Source organism: Pisolithus orientalis (genome assembly GCF_024613125.1).
Source record: "Pisolithus orientalis strain OTSU chromosome Unknown F5J12scaffold_3, whole genome shotgun sequence".
Lineage (NCBI taxonomy): Eukaryota > Fungi > Basidiomycota > Agaricomycetes > Boletales > Pisolithaceae > Pisolithus > Pisolithus orientalis.
This window is the reverse complement of record NW_026260784.1, coordinates 1,290,774-1,304,239: the sequence shown is the minus strand read 5'-3', so window position 1 is coordinate 1,304,239 and position 13,466 is coordinate 1,290,774. Positions and strand designations below refer to the sequence as shown.

The window sequence follows — 13,466 nt, the reverse complement described above, 5'->3', positions numbered from 1 at the left end:
CTCTGAGGGTACGCTTTGGACCCCACATATCCATGCCAATCAGGAACACTGGTTTTACCTTCCATCACGAGCAACGGGACCTGCTTTCAGTTACCGGCAGCAATCCCACGCCTGACGGAATTAAATGTCGTTCTCGAAAGTAGTTCCTGTCGTGCGTTTCACTGCCTGTGGCAAATTACCCCAGAATTACCCCTCACATATTACCCCCGCACCTTGTCATCAAGTAAGCAGGGAGCGACCTGCAGTGGGGAGACACCATACTGTTACGAGCTTAGCTCCCGAAATGCCAGCTAAGACACATACGTATGTATCCTTACGCATCCCTCCACCATTGAATGTGTGCAAGACGCAAAAAAGCTGTTTCGAAATGGAAATTGCCGGCCAAGGGGAATACTATAATAAGGGCGACAGCGTGTGCACATTCTCAGATGAGTTCTCGTGATTTGTACTTACATGTCCCTGCTTCATGGAATCTGCCAGATCCCAATATTCTCAATGACGCTAGTGTACAGCACAAGACAGCACACCATTAGACGCTCCTGCCTTGCCATCAATTGGCACTGGTTTCGATTTTTTCCGAATCATTTCATCATCCATCCCGGAGGTTATTAATCACCCATCACGCTATTCGCCATAGCTCAGGCGACCCCCAGATCTTCAACGTTGACGTCACCATATGATCCAGTTTGGTCTGGTACTCGTCGACCACGCTTGCCAGCAAAAAAGAACTGGCAGATACTATGATGCCACTGTGCGCTTCTCGATAAGGTCTCGGTTACATACCCCAACTAGGTGTAATTTTTGACAGCGTCTCCTTGCTTTCTTTGTACCTGTGAGAGAGAGAGCTGATCCACCTTATCTCCCGGCGTAGCTGTGGAGTTCTTCTTGGCAGAAGCTGCCCAGCAGTGGACACTACTACTGGAACACATTGTCAGAAGATGCATTGTCACCCCAAAGTGGTGCGTGGGGGCTATGACGAATAAATTGTTTTTAGGTTTTGCATATCCCTTAAAATGGTATTGTCATTGTTCATACAGCAAATCGACTCCCTTGCTGTGGGTGCAAATAGACATCACCTACAGCATCTATTGTGAAGATAATAACCCGCAGGTTGCAGGTGAGTTCCATAACCTTTTCATTCCCAACATGCAGATCCCGTTATCCTCTACGATCGCGAGCTCTCGCTCAGCTGTCTCTCCTATCCCGCTCGAGGGGTCCTCTTTTAGCCTGGGCATCTGGGCCCTGGCCGGTTTGTTCGGTGGCGAACATGCCCTCTCGGCCACGGGGACGATTCCGCTTTACAAACAGAGGAGATGGCTGGGTTGGTATAATTCCCCCGGTTCATATGTGGTCGCTATGCGATACGGTTCACTTGCCAAATCTAGCCTCTTCAGCGGCCTTTTCCCTGGTAGACGTACAGAGCCCACTACACTGCTCGAAATAGACGGACGTAAGGGCCCCAAATTCAGAGCTGCACACTCAGGGACAGTCATGGAGGAGACAAGCCACCCTGGCGCTCTGTTCATGGAGAGATGCAGCGAAATGGAAGGAGTTGCAATTGACGGGAGAGTAACCCGCCGCGTTGGCGTCACTATTGCTCAGCTTGAGCACACCCCAGCACTTGATGTCGCTTCTAAAGTGGAGCCCTTCCTGCTTGTCTGTCTTTGCTAGCATCCCGATCCTTGTCAGCGCCTCTACTTGTGTTATGTGCGCAATGGTCCATGACTGGTACTCCTTCTCCACGATCCTCCTTGGTATGCTCGTCAATGGCATATCTTGCGTCGTTCTCGGGTCCGGGTCGTTCTTCTTCACGCATCCTGGGCCAGCCCAAGGGTCTCCTCCGGGAGATGGCGTTCTTTTCGCTGAGAAAGAGATCGTCGTGTTGAAAGGGGAAGAGGGGGCTGTCAACGCTATCACTCGAGGCAACTTCGGATTGCGGTTCGCAACCGAGCCCTATTTCCGTGACATTGGATGGTGTTCAGTCCTCCTCTTGTTGCAATTCATTGCACAACTCGTTCTGGTTCCTCAGAGCACGCTCTTTGGCCAGATCATGTTCGTCATATCGCTCGTCGTATCTTGGGCATACAACGTATGGCTTTCGTCCTTCGACAAAGAGAAGATCCAAAGAGACCTCCTGATAAATGAAGTTCTCCAACAGCCTAAACTTCACAAGTACGTTCTTGGTACGCGCACCAGTATGGCGGTGTTCGTCCTTCTCGCCTGCGGTTCGCAGAAGGTGGAGCAGTTGATGGACGATCTTCTCCCAAACAACACCAAAGTGTGGATGCAGTGGAAAGCTTCCGTTATCAACCGACTGAGGGAGGGAGGGAACCTGGTGTTCCAACCTTCCGATTGGGCTGATCCGTCCCTGTCCGGTGAAGAGCGTGCTCTGTTGGAGACGCTGTATAAAGATGCACAGTCAGCAGTACAAGGGCTTTATGGCCTCTCACCACTCCTCTTAGGAAGATCGTCTAACATCTTCGTGTCTTCTGTTTTATGATCTCGATTTCCTGGAAACTTACTGCGACACCTTGCGATATACCCCGATCCGTTCTCGTATCATTTTATGTGTTTTAGTAGTACTTATCGACTTCTCGAACATTCGTGTACTGTGAATCCGTGTCCTGTATAAGAAGTGGCAACTTGATCGATCTAATAAATTTATATTGATACCCTTCCCTTCTCCATCGTCGACCACCATGCCGCTTAATTACTCTAAGTGGGATCAACTTGAGCTCTCCGATGACTCCGACATCGAAGGGCACCCCAACGTCGATAAGCGTTCTCTCATCCGATGGAAACAGCGCGACATACACTGAGAAGCGCGAAGCACGCAAGCAGCGCATTGCTGCCTTCCAAGCAGAGATCGCATGCAATAACGTGCTTGCACCGCGTCTTAAGATAATACGCGAGCGTTTTACAGGGGAGACTGCTGATAATACCCAGACGACGGGGCAGTGGGCAGAAGACTTCGGAGGATGTTCGCACATTGACGGGTCTTCCTCTGTTCCAGCAACTAGTCGAACGTCTCGAGACGTCTCCTTCATCCGCTGCGCCCCCCACGAATGCAAAGAATCAGCCCACGTACGATGCAATGGTCCTTTCTCTGCTATTACAGATATATGACGAAGCCAAGCCTCTCCCAAGCGATGAGCAAGAGAGAAGCCATCCTCAGCTGTCTAGATCGGCATATATCACAGTTGGCGGACCACACAAAGAAACTAGGAGAAAGACTTGGAGGAAGAGGTGCGCGAGCAGAAAAAGCATATCACTAGTGAAGACATCAAGGAAGGGTGGGAGAACAAGGTTGGTATCTGCGCGTGTGTACGCGTACCGGGCTCGATTGTTGACTTCTATCATCTCGTTACAGTACGTTCCTCCACCGCCCGCTCCCCCACCGATCAAGAGTGCATCATCCGATACCTCCAAGAAGAGGAAGACGACAACGGCTACTACTACCTATGAAGTCCTCAACCCAGGGGCTTCTTCGTCTGCAGCTGCCCAATCTGAAGCACTGGCATCGTCTGCAGAGGCTGATATCGAGGATGAGGGTGATGGTGATGACTGATGATGAACTTCCCGAACTCACACCTGCTCTCACACAATTTTCTCACTTGCCTTTGTGGGACTATGAGGCTTCCTTTTCCTTCATCCAGCAAAATCGCGCCGTATTTGTACCGGGCGCATCGGACGCGCTCCTCGTGGCTGCATTCCGAGCTCAGGTGGAAGGCAAGGCCAAGTACGCCAAGCAGTGCGTACATCAAAGCTTACTGCTTCAAGTACTGTGACAAGCTCGGTAAAGACGGCGTTCGCGTGTTCTTCCAAAAGTACGGTTAGCATCTACGAAGGCGGGTAATTTCTAGACTGACGTCGACCTGATAATTAAAGGATGATCGGAGGCGACAAACGCGCCATCCCCGTGTTCGCGAAAGACGTTGAGGATACGTATTCACACATCGTAACACGCGCCAAGGCCACTGCTGCGTCATCGTCTGGCTCTGCACAGAAGGAGCAAATACAACTCGTCCCCGAGAACCCGAATGCGACGATTAGCTTCAATGTGCCCGATGGCCTACCGCCGGATGATCTCCGTCTCGAGGGACCGGGCACAGAAGATCTTGGCATCGAAGAAGTCCGCAGGGCTCTGACGATGCGTTGGCAAGTATTCAACTCGTTCCCCGAGCCGCTGAAGGTGGCCCTTAAAGAGGGAACACTGGAGGCCGTGAATAAGGTACTTGGGGAGATGGAAGTTGCGGAGGCAGAGGACGTCGTGTCGAAGTTAGACATGACTGGGATCATGAATTTTGCTGAAGGTGGCATCAGGGACGAAACGGCTAAGGCCGCGGAGGTCGAAGGTGAGGAACAGGGCGACAGACAGGGCGACGGAGACGGAGAGGGAGACTGAAGGAGAAGGGGCAGGCACGTTGATTTATTTGTGTAGCACTGGCGTTGCTTGTATCTCAGTGGCGGAGAAGACGGGAAGTACGAAATTCCATGTATTATACATGTTCATCGTCATATCGGAAGTATCGTACGAAGAATGTAAGGGTTGTAGTAGCGCGGAGCTTCAGTCAAGTTCTCCAAGTCAGGAGTCCTTCCGGGAAGCTGCAGTCCCGGACCCGAGTATGAACCCCGGGACGGGATGCCCGACGGAGAAATGTAAGGGCTCAGCGCATCGGTACTGGTCGCAAATGGTGAAATCATTTTTAGCAACGGGTGGATTTATTGTTACCCAAGCCCCTGTCGAGCATGAGGGGCTTCTCTCTCCAGGTGTGCTGTGAGACGGTCGTGATGCGTGTTGTGTGGAATAAAGTACAAAATGTTCGTAAACGTAAACTTACCGACCAGCGTGTAAGAGGTCAAGATAACAAAGGTGGCATATCTAGAAATCGCCTTCTGCATCCAAGCCATAGACAAGGCCGAGTGCGACTCGTGCTGCAGCCTTACGCTTCTCCTTATCATCGGGCATACCAGCAATCTCTTCTTTCAACCCTTGCAGAGCATTAAATATTCCCTGCAAGTCAAACTTCCCGAGATCTGTATCTCCGTTTTCTCGGCTACATTCTTCTACCAAGAAGTCGAGATTATCGTTCTCGGTAGATAGGAGACTAGCTTTGCTCGACTGACACTGACCAGTAGTAGACCCGGCAGTATCTGTCGGGGACGTGGCAACGGGTGCGGTGCCAAAGATGCGGCGAGAGGTTTCCAAAATTTCAGCCTTGGTGGGCAACTCTGCATCGTTATCTTCATTTTCGTCAGCGGCACTCGTACGCTCATAGGACGGGGCGTCTGCATCTACATCGCCAAAATCGGATACAGATCCGAGCGACCTATAAGAGACGCCATTGCTGAATGAGGCATTTCCGGGAGTAAGAAGGCTAGCGTCGAAACTTGTGCCTTCGAGCACTGGCGTCGAGGTAGCTGAGTCAAAACTGAACGTAGAACTGAAGCTTCTTGATGCGCATGGAGATGTGTCATGGAGTTCGTCCTGGAGGGAATCTTGAGGAGAGGTGGTAGGAGGAGCTGAGATGAAGGACGTGAAGTCGTCGTCAAAACCGGATCGAGGTGTACTGCGACCAGAGCCTGAGTTGGCGTCGCTCAAAGCATGTGGTGTCGTATTTCCTGGTGTAACGACGGTGCTCCAGGGATCCATTGCATCATAGTCGCGTGCAGCAGCGGGCTCTCCCGTTTCCGCGTCAGTAACAGACGTATCCTCATCCAGCCAACGCTCGAATGCCTCAAATTGCTTATGCATTTCATTATCGTGAGGCAACGGTTGAAAACTGCGTAGCATAGCTGCGATGTCGTGGGCAGACTTTGAGTACCCTGAGTTGTCGTGTTGCGTTGTTTTTCGTACCATCGAAGGCCACATGACAGTGCCTAGCGCGTCCATGATACGCGGTACACCAGGGATGCCTTCGAAAGTTTCATTTAGTGGAATTGAACGAATGAGAGGTGGACTGGCTTTACCGTGACAATCGGCAGGCCCGACCGAGTCAGCGGCGTCTACGAATTCGAACCCAAGTGATGACAGATAGGCATCTACATCTTGCAAGTCTTCCTGGTCAGATGCAGCATGTTCATCCGATGGCGCAAGTCTAATTGCGAGGGCCACCTCGAATTCATGGTGTGAAAGCTGTCGAGAAAGGACCTTTGCAAGTTGTCTGTAGGGCTTGGGATACCAGCAGTCAGAACATTTATACTTTGTTCGAGTATGGACATCAACGCACCTGCCCACTAGACCAGATAAAGAGGACCGCCGGGATGCGCTGGAGTTCCTCTTCGACTGGAGTCCACGTGGACAATTCACCCACGACGAACTGCACGTCAGCGGTGTAGTACTTGTTGGCCAAGGTCCATGGAACAGAGGTCGCGCCGTCGTCGATTGAGCAGTCATCCCTGAGTATCACTGTCAATGCAACTAGTCGTCAGACGAACAGACGGGATGTTTTCGACAAGGCGAAGGAACATTGTGATACCTCTAAGGAGGTTGAAGACTTGTGTTTTCTCGGCGGCAAGGGCAAGGATGCTACACTCCAGATCCGACGACAACGCCATAGACACAACTCTCGACTGGGGGTCAACCAGTCACTTTTGGTGCAATCTCGATGAGATCAGTTTGGCATTATTTTCTCCTCACTACGCAAGTGTGCCAGCACCTCACTGGCAGGACTACGATCAAGACCCAGGCCTCGGGTCCAACCCGAGCTATCATCGGTTCATCCTCATGGAGGTGGGTTCACTATGGCGAACTGGTTCTCGGACAATATCATAGAATATCATCCGCGGGGCGGTAATTATCATTTGACACATTCTGTCAGTTATACGTGCCCAACTCCAGGAAATTGAACACTTGCAGTACTTGCATGGTATGTACATACGGCAATCTCGTTACAGTAATTTCCGGGATAACCAATCAACCCTGCCAAGTTCATGGTTTCCAATGGCTGAGGGCCACGACTTTTGCGGACCCCCTCTACCTCACGATGTCATCAGAGTATCCATGTCAAACGATAAACCAAGGTGCCGTCCGACTCTTCGCGTCGCACCCATGCCATACTGCCAGCTGTATCATCAAAGCAGGGGGTGCCCAAAGCCCCTGCGCAAAGTAAAGGACGATATGGGCGGAGAACAGGCAAGAATCTTGAAGCAGTGCCTTCGGGAGTCTGGCGTTTTCATCGCAAATTTGATAATATACGTGTCGTTAAAGCTTCTAAACATGTCGAACACTCTATGGCGACCCATGCAGTATCATCTCTCTTCCTAACTTAGGTCGGTGGCGCCAGAATTGCTATTAAACTTTCCTGGAAGTCACGAAGATGCCCGAGCCGCATTTACGATATTTATACCGGGTCTGTATCTGTGACTGAATTCCGGAGGCCGTCTCACGCCCTGGAAACCTGATGCATGCAGCGCAGCTCGCGTACGTCTGTATTACCATCCTCACCGCTGCGCCCGAACTTAGCCTATTCTTGCAGTCAGGGTCCCTTCTTCATTGGAATTGCGCTCGACATTCTCCTCTATGGAATGATGATCACCCAGGCGTACTCGTACTTTTTCACTTACAAAGAGTGAGTATCTTACTGCAGTCATGGACCCTGGACCAACCCTCGCACCAGCGACCGGTTGTGGATAAAGATATTTGTCAGTGAACTCCATTAACTTTTCCGAAAGGTGTTCATCTTCCTTCCTTCGCAGGTTGCGTTCCTATTTTCTGCAAACACCGTTAGTTCTACGCTCAGTGTCATGCACACTTATCGATCTTTCGTAAACCCTTTCGGTTGGTTCACTTTCCCCGTCCTCTGCGATCTAATTCTCAAAATCACTCAAATCACTATAGGGTTCTTGTCATGGTTGGTCCAGGAAAATTGGGGTAGGTGCCCGGTAATACTTGGTCAATCACATCGCTCACGTCACTTCCTAGTCTCTACCACTGGTATGTAGGATCGATCCTATGCCCAATGCGCTGTGCGTAGGGGTGCTTACTACACCTCATACGCAGGTCCCTCTGTGACTGTATGTCACAAGTCCTCCCAGTCGTGCTGGTTCTGACAACATTGTCAGAGTATCATTGGTGGATCAGTCCAGCTTTTTTTCACCTGGCGGGTGTACGTTCTGTCGAGGAACGTGTTCTCTGCATCTGCTATCGTCTTTTGCAGCTCAGCGGGCATGCTGGTGGCTCTGGGCACAACCATTGCTGTCGCGATAACCCCGGATTTTTTCGGGTCCCCTGGGTTTCGGGGTTGCTGTTATTGTACGGCTGGCGAGTGCTGTTTGCGCAGACCTTATCATCGCTACGGCTCTCATGTGGCAATTAGTAAGTAGTCCTATACCAACATATGTACGCTGTACCGGGACTAAGCCGTCTTTCGACAGTGGAATAGAAAGAATGGTTTTCCTGTGACGAGTGATGTTGACCGAGTCATCAGAAGTGAGCATATTTGCCCCTCACTCCTCGGGTTAATGGAGAATATCCCTCGAACCAGTGACAATTCAAACGGGCTTTATCACCACACTGTTTGCGGTAACCGACCTTGTAACCTTTCTGACTGTCGTAAGTGCTAGTATCCGACACTCCGCTGTTCTTAACAGTTGAGAGAAATAGGATACCGGAATGTACGTTGGTCGAGTGTAATGAAACAGCCGTGTTAGAATACTGACAGGACGACAGCTATTTGATATTCGATCTTCCACTGGCCAAGTTGCACACCAACTCACTGTTGTCGAACTTGAATTCCAGAGGCGGGTGGAAATACGATGAGGCATCTGAGGAAAGCAACTGTAACCAGGGAAATCTTCAGCGAGAAGTATGATTGGCTTCTCAAAGCGAGTATAGGGGAATGATCTTTCAACTGTGCAGATCCAATCGAACGTGCTCCCACAGGCGAGTGCTGGTTTAATGTAAAGGGTAACAGGCAATGACTGTTTGTGTCACCTAAGGTATTCGTGCATGTAGAACAGCACAAACTGGTGGAGACGAACGACACGCTCCACGACATTTTTGGCAAACCGAATCCGCAGAGCGATGTGTGGAGCGACTAGTTGAAAAGTGGTACTATTGGTGTTTGAAGCACAGTGCGCACAGGAACTATACATTTGTGTACAGAAAAAAAATCGATGGACGCTGGGTGTTCTGGAGGTGCAGCACGTCCTTCGTGGGCGAGAGTATATACGGGTGCACGCAGCCCGCACTCATTACTGGTACACACGTATCAGTGCTTCGATGTTGCGGTAAGTAGTACTTGGTCGTTTCGCGTCATACATCGTACGCAACATGTCTCTCAGGAATCTATCGACCCCGTGTGCGCTGGGCGTCGAGAACGGACCACAAACCCGGATTTTAAAAGTGACGAAGGGACTTCAACCCAGGCTTTTCGACATCTGCCTCTGTCCCATTCTGACGCGCTCGAAGTGCAGTGAATGTATAATCACAATCTTGCACAGGCGTCCCACTGCATTCTCCACTTATAATATCTCCGCACAGTGGACCGCAAGCACTAAGTAGTTTTGGCAAGGTACCGCAAATGTAGCGAAACAGGTCCGCCTACCACTCAGTCCGAAGACGCCTATTGCAAACTACTTGGGTAGGACCTGGCACTCCGAACCGTGGCATCACGTGATAGGTGGGCATCGCCCCAGGTTATATACACGCAGCGATACTAGCCGCCGCGTTATGTGTATGTGTCCTGCAAGAATTTTCTTCGGGTATGCACATACCCTGGAGCCTATATCCTACATACGCGATTAGTGGATGGTCAGGAAGAGAGAACTCGGCTAACCAAAGTATTTAAGGTTGGTGACTTCACCTACAAACCAAAGGTGACCATTTACCGCCGAGGGCACTCAGGCTGTATGAGTATTGAAGCCTTGAGGATGCCCCAGTTAGAGTATGAGATAGGTATGGAGATGTCGATTGGACTAGGGAGTGGACATTCGGGTACATCCTCCGAAGACCCCTTAAGGCCTCATCCTGCACCGCACCTGCCGTTTTATTGAGTTGCTCGATATGTTACGTAGTTCGAACAATCACCCTAAATCCTATTCATTCCCTGAGGTCGCCGATGAGGAGCACCGCCATTTTTGAAATGCCGGGTCTTAGATCTTACTAACCGACACAAGGAACCCACATTCTTCCCCCGTGCCAGAGAGAGGAATACGCACACCATCTGACTGTGCGTCGATATACTAACGACCGCAGTAATACGACGGCTGCATACTCGCAAACACATCTAGAGTCTCCTTGCAGATAGAAGTAAGGTACTTATTGACAACCATCAGACCTGGTCGGACGTTCCGTTGGTGAATAATATCTTCCTGCGCTGCTGACTGAACCTCTGTGGTGCCCAATGCAAGCACGTCACCCCGTCAGTTGCTTGCGCCAACAGTTCTTGGTCATCGTCTGTTACCAAGCAGGAGAATCAATGCCCCCCTATAAAAGGTCCATCGGGATGGGATGTCTGACCAGCCCAGAAACATCGTCCTCGTATCCCAGCTACCGTATCGACAACTATCATGACCATCAAAGTTCATGCTCCTCGCGACGTTCACACTACCCTCAACTACTTCACACCTCTGACCGACGAACCACCGTACATGTACGTGAGCGAACCACCGACGAGCGTTCCTAGAACAAATGTCGGATCGGACATCCACCCGGTCGTTGTTCATGATGTCAGGAACAAAGAGGACACGGTTGGCCTTGATACCACCGGGTTCCAATTCGTCAAGTATCCTAGTGCGGAGAAGCTCTTTGAAAACGAAGAAAGGATCAGAGACGTGTATTATCCAGAAGTTGAGGAAATCTTGAAGAAATACGCTGCCGCAAAGAGGGTGTTCGTCTTCGACCATACCATCCGTAGGCATCCCACCCAGCATGAGAAAGTTACGTCCACCAACGGTGATAAGACTCCTCAGCGTGGCCCAGTGGTTTGTCGCAAGTCATTCTTTAACCTATAAAGCAGAACTGATGTTATGGTTAGCAACGTGTGCATGTCGATCAGACCTACACGGCGGCAGAGGAACGAGTCCGCCTCCACCTTGGTGACGAAGCTGAACGCCTGTTGAAAGGTCGATATCGGATCATCAATGTCTGGAGGTCAGTTCTTCAATCCCAGTTCTTCTTCTCGCTCTTTATTGACCCACAAGTACGAAAACAGACCCATTCTGAATCCAGTCGCCCATAATCCCCTAGCGGTTGCTGATTACCGTTCGCTGGACCCTGAGAGGGATCTTGTCCCCACCCGCCATATTTATGCTAATTCGCGAGGGATCAACGTTCGCCGTCCGACATAATCCGAACCACAAGTGGTATTACTTGTCAGACCAGACACCAGACGAGGTGACATTGATAAAATGCTTCGACTCAGGACCTCGATAAGGCACGTTTGACGCCTCATTCGGCGTTCCAAGATAATACGAGCCCGAAAGATGCTCCACAGAGACAGAGTATCGAGGTTAGAGTGTTGGTGTTCGATGCCGAGTAGATGAGTACTTAGTAGTTTGTAGGTAGTGTTTCTCCCATAGTCTGTGAATTTGTGTAATGATTGTGACCAGCAAGAGGAACGGGAGTACGCTGTGCTGGCGTAGACTAGTTGCAGCGTTAGTAAAGGATGCGGGGGTGATTGCAGGGCACATCAGTCCGTATAGATGGGCAGCCGGGGTTCTGTGTGTCGCATGTTGCAGGCAGAAATCACGTCCGCACCTCCACTTACCCGACGAGGAATGAGCGTAGCGAAGACGACGATCCGTTTTATGAGGCAAGGGCAACATCCGAACTACGATCGAACGACTAGCGGGGAAGACACAACGAGATATCCACAAGATTACCAGACGAATCGTCTCACCAGCTCTACGATGTAAGATATAGACCAGAACGAGCCGAAGCGAGGCACCGGATCCTAATGAACTCGGTTAAGAAGATGAACAAAAATCCATCAAGTGTACACACCATTACCGATTGAATTTTGTTGGCAATGTCAGAAATAGCAGACCGCGACGATTCATCCATCCAACACAGAGAGCAGATCTCCCACCATTCATCCGTCAAACGGGAACACGTAGACTGGTCAGTTGGCCGAGCAGGCGGTCCATCCAGAATGCGGGCTATAACATTCCTGGTATCAGGGATGTCATGGTAAGGTGGTTTGCGAGTGAACAACTCCTGTAGCAACGCATGTCAGTCGGAACAGTTCCCCAAAACGCCAATCACACGTGTACTAGAACAGTCATCCCAAAGGCCCAGACATCCGCTTCACGAGTCACTTCGCCAAAACTATCAATTTGTTCCGGAGATAACCACCTTACCGTCGGGCGGATAGGTGCGGCGGCTGTCATAGAGAACGACGAGTCGATGAGAGGGGAGATTCCATAATCCGTTAGTAATGCACGACCATCCTTGGATATCAACACGTTTTTCTACCATGCGGATCTTAGGCGTATGGCGCAATCCTTGGCCCAACAGACGCACGCTTCGTAAGTCACCGTGCAGGATCTTGGCATAATCGTGAAGGTACTCCAATCCACGTGCTATATCCAACAACTAGACGCCAACTACTTCAATACGTCAATGCCTCCAACACGACCTTGACTTACCAGAGGACGCGGATCGATCGTTTCGTTCTGGACGTAATCGAATGCGTTGCCCTGTTCCATCCACTCCGACACGATTGATACCGCGAAGTCAATTTTTGTTACGACGCCGAACACTGGCACAATGTTTTTGTGTTGTAGTTTTCGCCAGATGTCTATCTCGCGGACAATATGCTGGCTTGATAGTTAGTCGTGTGAATGTAGACGAGTGTGGCGTAATACATCGATGTTCGACTCGTCTCCGTGGGGATAGAAACGAAGACATTTGATAGCTACCCTCGTCGCTTGGGGGCGCAGGGTACCAAGGTATACGACCGCGGTGCCGCCATGACGAGGTCGAAATGTAATGTCTCGGTCGACCCAAGTGTCGAGGTTAACGCCAAGATCCAGGGCCGCCTTGGCGAGTTTTTCGGGTGCATATTGTACGCTCATATGTACCAGCAACTCATGAGAGAGAGAGGGATGGAGTATGAGATAGGGCCACAGGGTTACGATACTATATAGACACATTTATGTTCCCACTGATCACACTCTATCGACCAATCATGCAGGTCAGACCATTTCAAACATGAAGCACAGAAGGAACTCACTGTTTGCATGAGTCTCGTGCATGCCTTCAACCCACCTCAACCATGCAGTCCTGTCGTGCCAGGAGGAGCCCAGGAAGTGACAAGCAAAACTTGAGGAAAAGACACCGTCGCTGTCAATGGTGGCGTAGATATTAAACGACGACGAGTGTGTTTGACTGGCGACGGGCGGAAATATCTAGTAGCATTGTTTGGGATGCTTTCGTGACCAAGGCCCATAGCCTGAACGAAGTCCGGTGCTTGATACAGCGGAGGGTGATGGCAGCGTGAATTGAAGTCAGTTGTTCCGCT

The 13,466-nt window shown here is 50.5% G+C and overlaps 6 protein-coding genes across 6 annotated transcripts; 4 read left to right on the top strand and 2 right to left on the bottom strand.

Annotated features, from left to right (window-relative positions):
- Positions 1-1,146: 1,146 nt before the first annotated feature.
- F5J12DRAFT_918867 (uncharacterized protein) lies at positions 1,147-2,675 on the top strand (the record flags this gene model as incomplete). Its single annotated transcript, XM_051749234.1, has 2 exons — positions 1,147-1,587; positions 1,640-2,675. The coding sequence occupies 2 exons, from the start codon at positions 1,147-1,149 to the stop codon at positions 2,498-2,500; spliced, it is 1,302 nt and encodes a 433-aa protein (XP_051604311.1). The 3' UTR covers positions 2,501-2,675.
- Positions 2,669-4,585, top strand: F5J12DRAFT_802453 (uncharacterized protein). Its single transcript, XM_051744417.1, has 8 exons — positions 2,669-2,771; positions 2,821-2,980; positions 3,021-3,199; positions 3,226-3,306; positions 3,371-3,522; positions 3,551-3,755; positions 3,781-3,827; positions 3,889-4,585. Exons 1-8 carry the CDS (start codon positions 2,700-2,702, stop codon positions 4,403-4,405), a joined length of 1,413 nt encoding a protein of 470 aa, XP_051604310.1. The 5' UTR covers positions 2,669-2,699; the 3' UTR covers positions 4,406-4,585.
- Positions 4,586-6,637, bottom strand: F5J12DRAFT_802452 (uncharacterized protein). The gene is made up of 5 exons (XM_051744416.1): positions 6,480-6,637; positions 6,231-6,409; positions 5,971-6,172; positions 4,842-5,916; positions 4,586-4,775 (listed from the first exon to the last, which is right to left on the bottom strand). Exons 1-4 carry the CDS (start codon positions 6,556-6,558, stop codon positions 4,883-4,885), a joined length of 1,494 nt encoding a protein of 497 aa, XP_051604309.1. The 5' UTR covers positions 6,559-6,637; the 3' UTR covers positions 4,586-4,775; positions 4,842-4,882.
- A 483-nt stretch (positions 6,638-7,120) lies between these two features.
- On the top strand, positions 7,121-9,158 carry F5J12DRAFT_305769 (uncharacterized protein). Its single transcript, XM_051738827.1, has 14 exons — positions 7,121-7,423; positions 7,479-7,571; positions 7,620-7,644; positions 7,699-7,780; positions 7,841-7,873; positions 7,925-7,936; positions 8,003-8,016; positions 8,065-8,317; positions 8,363-8,431; positions 8,487-8,554; positions 8,606-8,616; positions 8,672-8,807; positions 8,861-8,884; positions 8,941-9,158. The coding sequence occupies exons 1-14, from the start codon at positions 7,404-7,406 to the stop codon at positions 9,040-9,042; spliced, it is 942 nt and encodes a 313-aa protein (XP_051604308.1). The 5' UTR covers positions 7,121-7,403; the 3' UTR covers positions 9,043-9,158.
- Positions 9,159-10,512: 1,354 nt separating this feature from the next.
- On the top strand, positions 10,513-11,483 carry F5J12DRAFT_903120 (uncharacterized protein; the record flags this gene model as incomplete). Its single annotated transcript, XM_051748367.1, has 5 exons — positions 10,513-10,926; positions 10,980-11,095; positions 11,157-11,232; positions 11,267-11,338; positions 11,367-11,483. The coding sequence occupies 5 exons, from the start codon at positions 10,513-10,515 to the stop codon at positions 11,481-11,483; spliced, it is 795 nt and encodes a 264-aa protein (XP_051604307.1).
- A 104-nt stretch (positions 11,484-11,587) lies between these two features.
- Positions 11,588-13,447, bottom strand: F5J12DRAFT_802389 (kinase-like domain-containing protein). The gene is made up of 8 exons (XM_051744415.1): positions 13,179-13,447; positions 12,811-13,120; positions 12,592-12,762; positions 12,467-12,538; positions 12,217-12,414; positions 11,948-12,160; positions 11,712-11,897; positions 11,588-11,662 (listed from the first exon to the last, which is right to left on the bottom strand). The coding sequence occupies exons 2-7, from the start codon at positions 13,096-13,098 to the stop codon at positions 11,823-11,825; spliced, it is 1,017 nt and encodes a 338-aa protein (XP_051604306.1). The 5' UTR covers positions 13,099-13,120; positions 13,179-13,447; the 3' UTR covers positions 11,588-11,662; positions 11,712-11,822.
- Between the last annotated feature and the right edge of the window lie 19 nt (positions 13,448-13,466).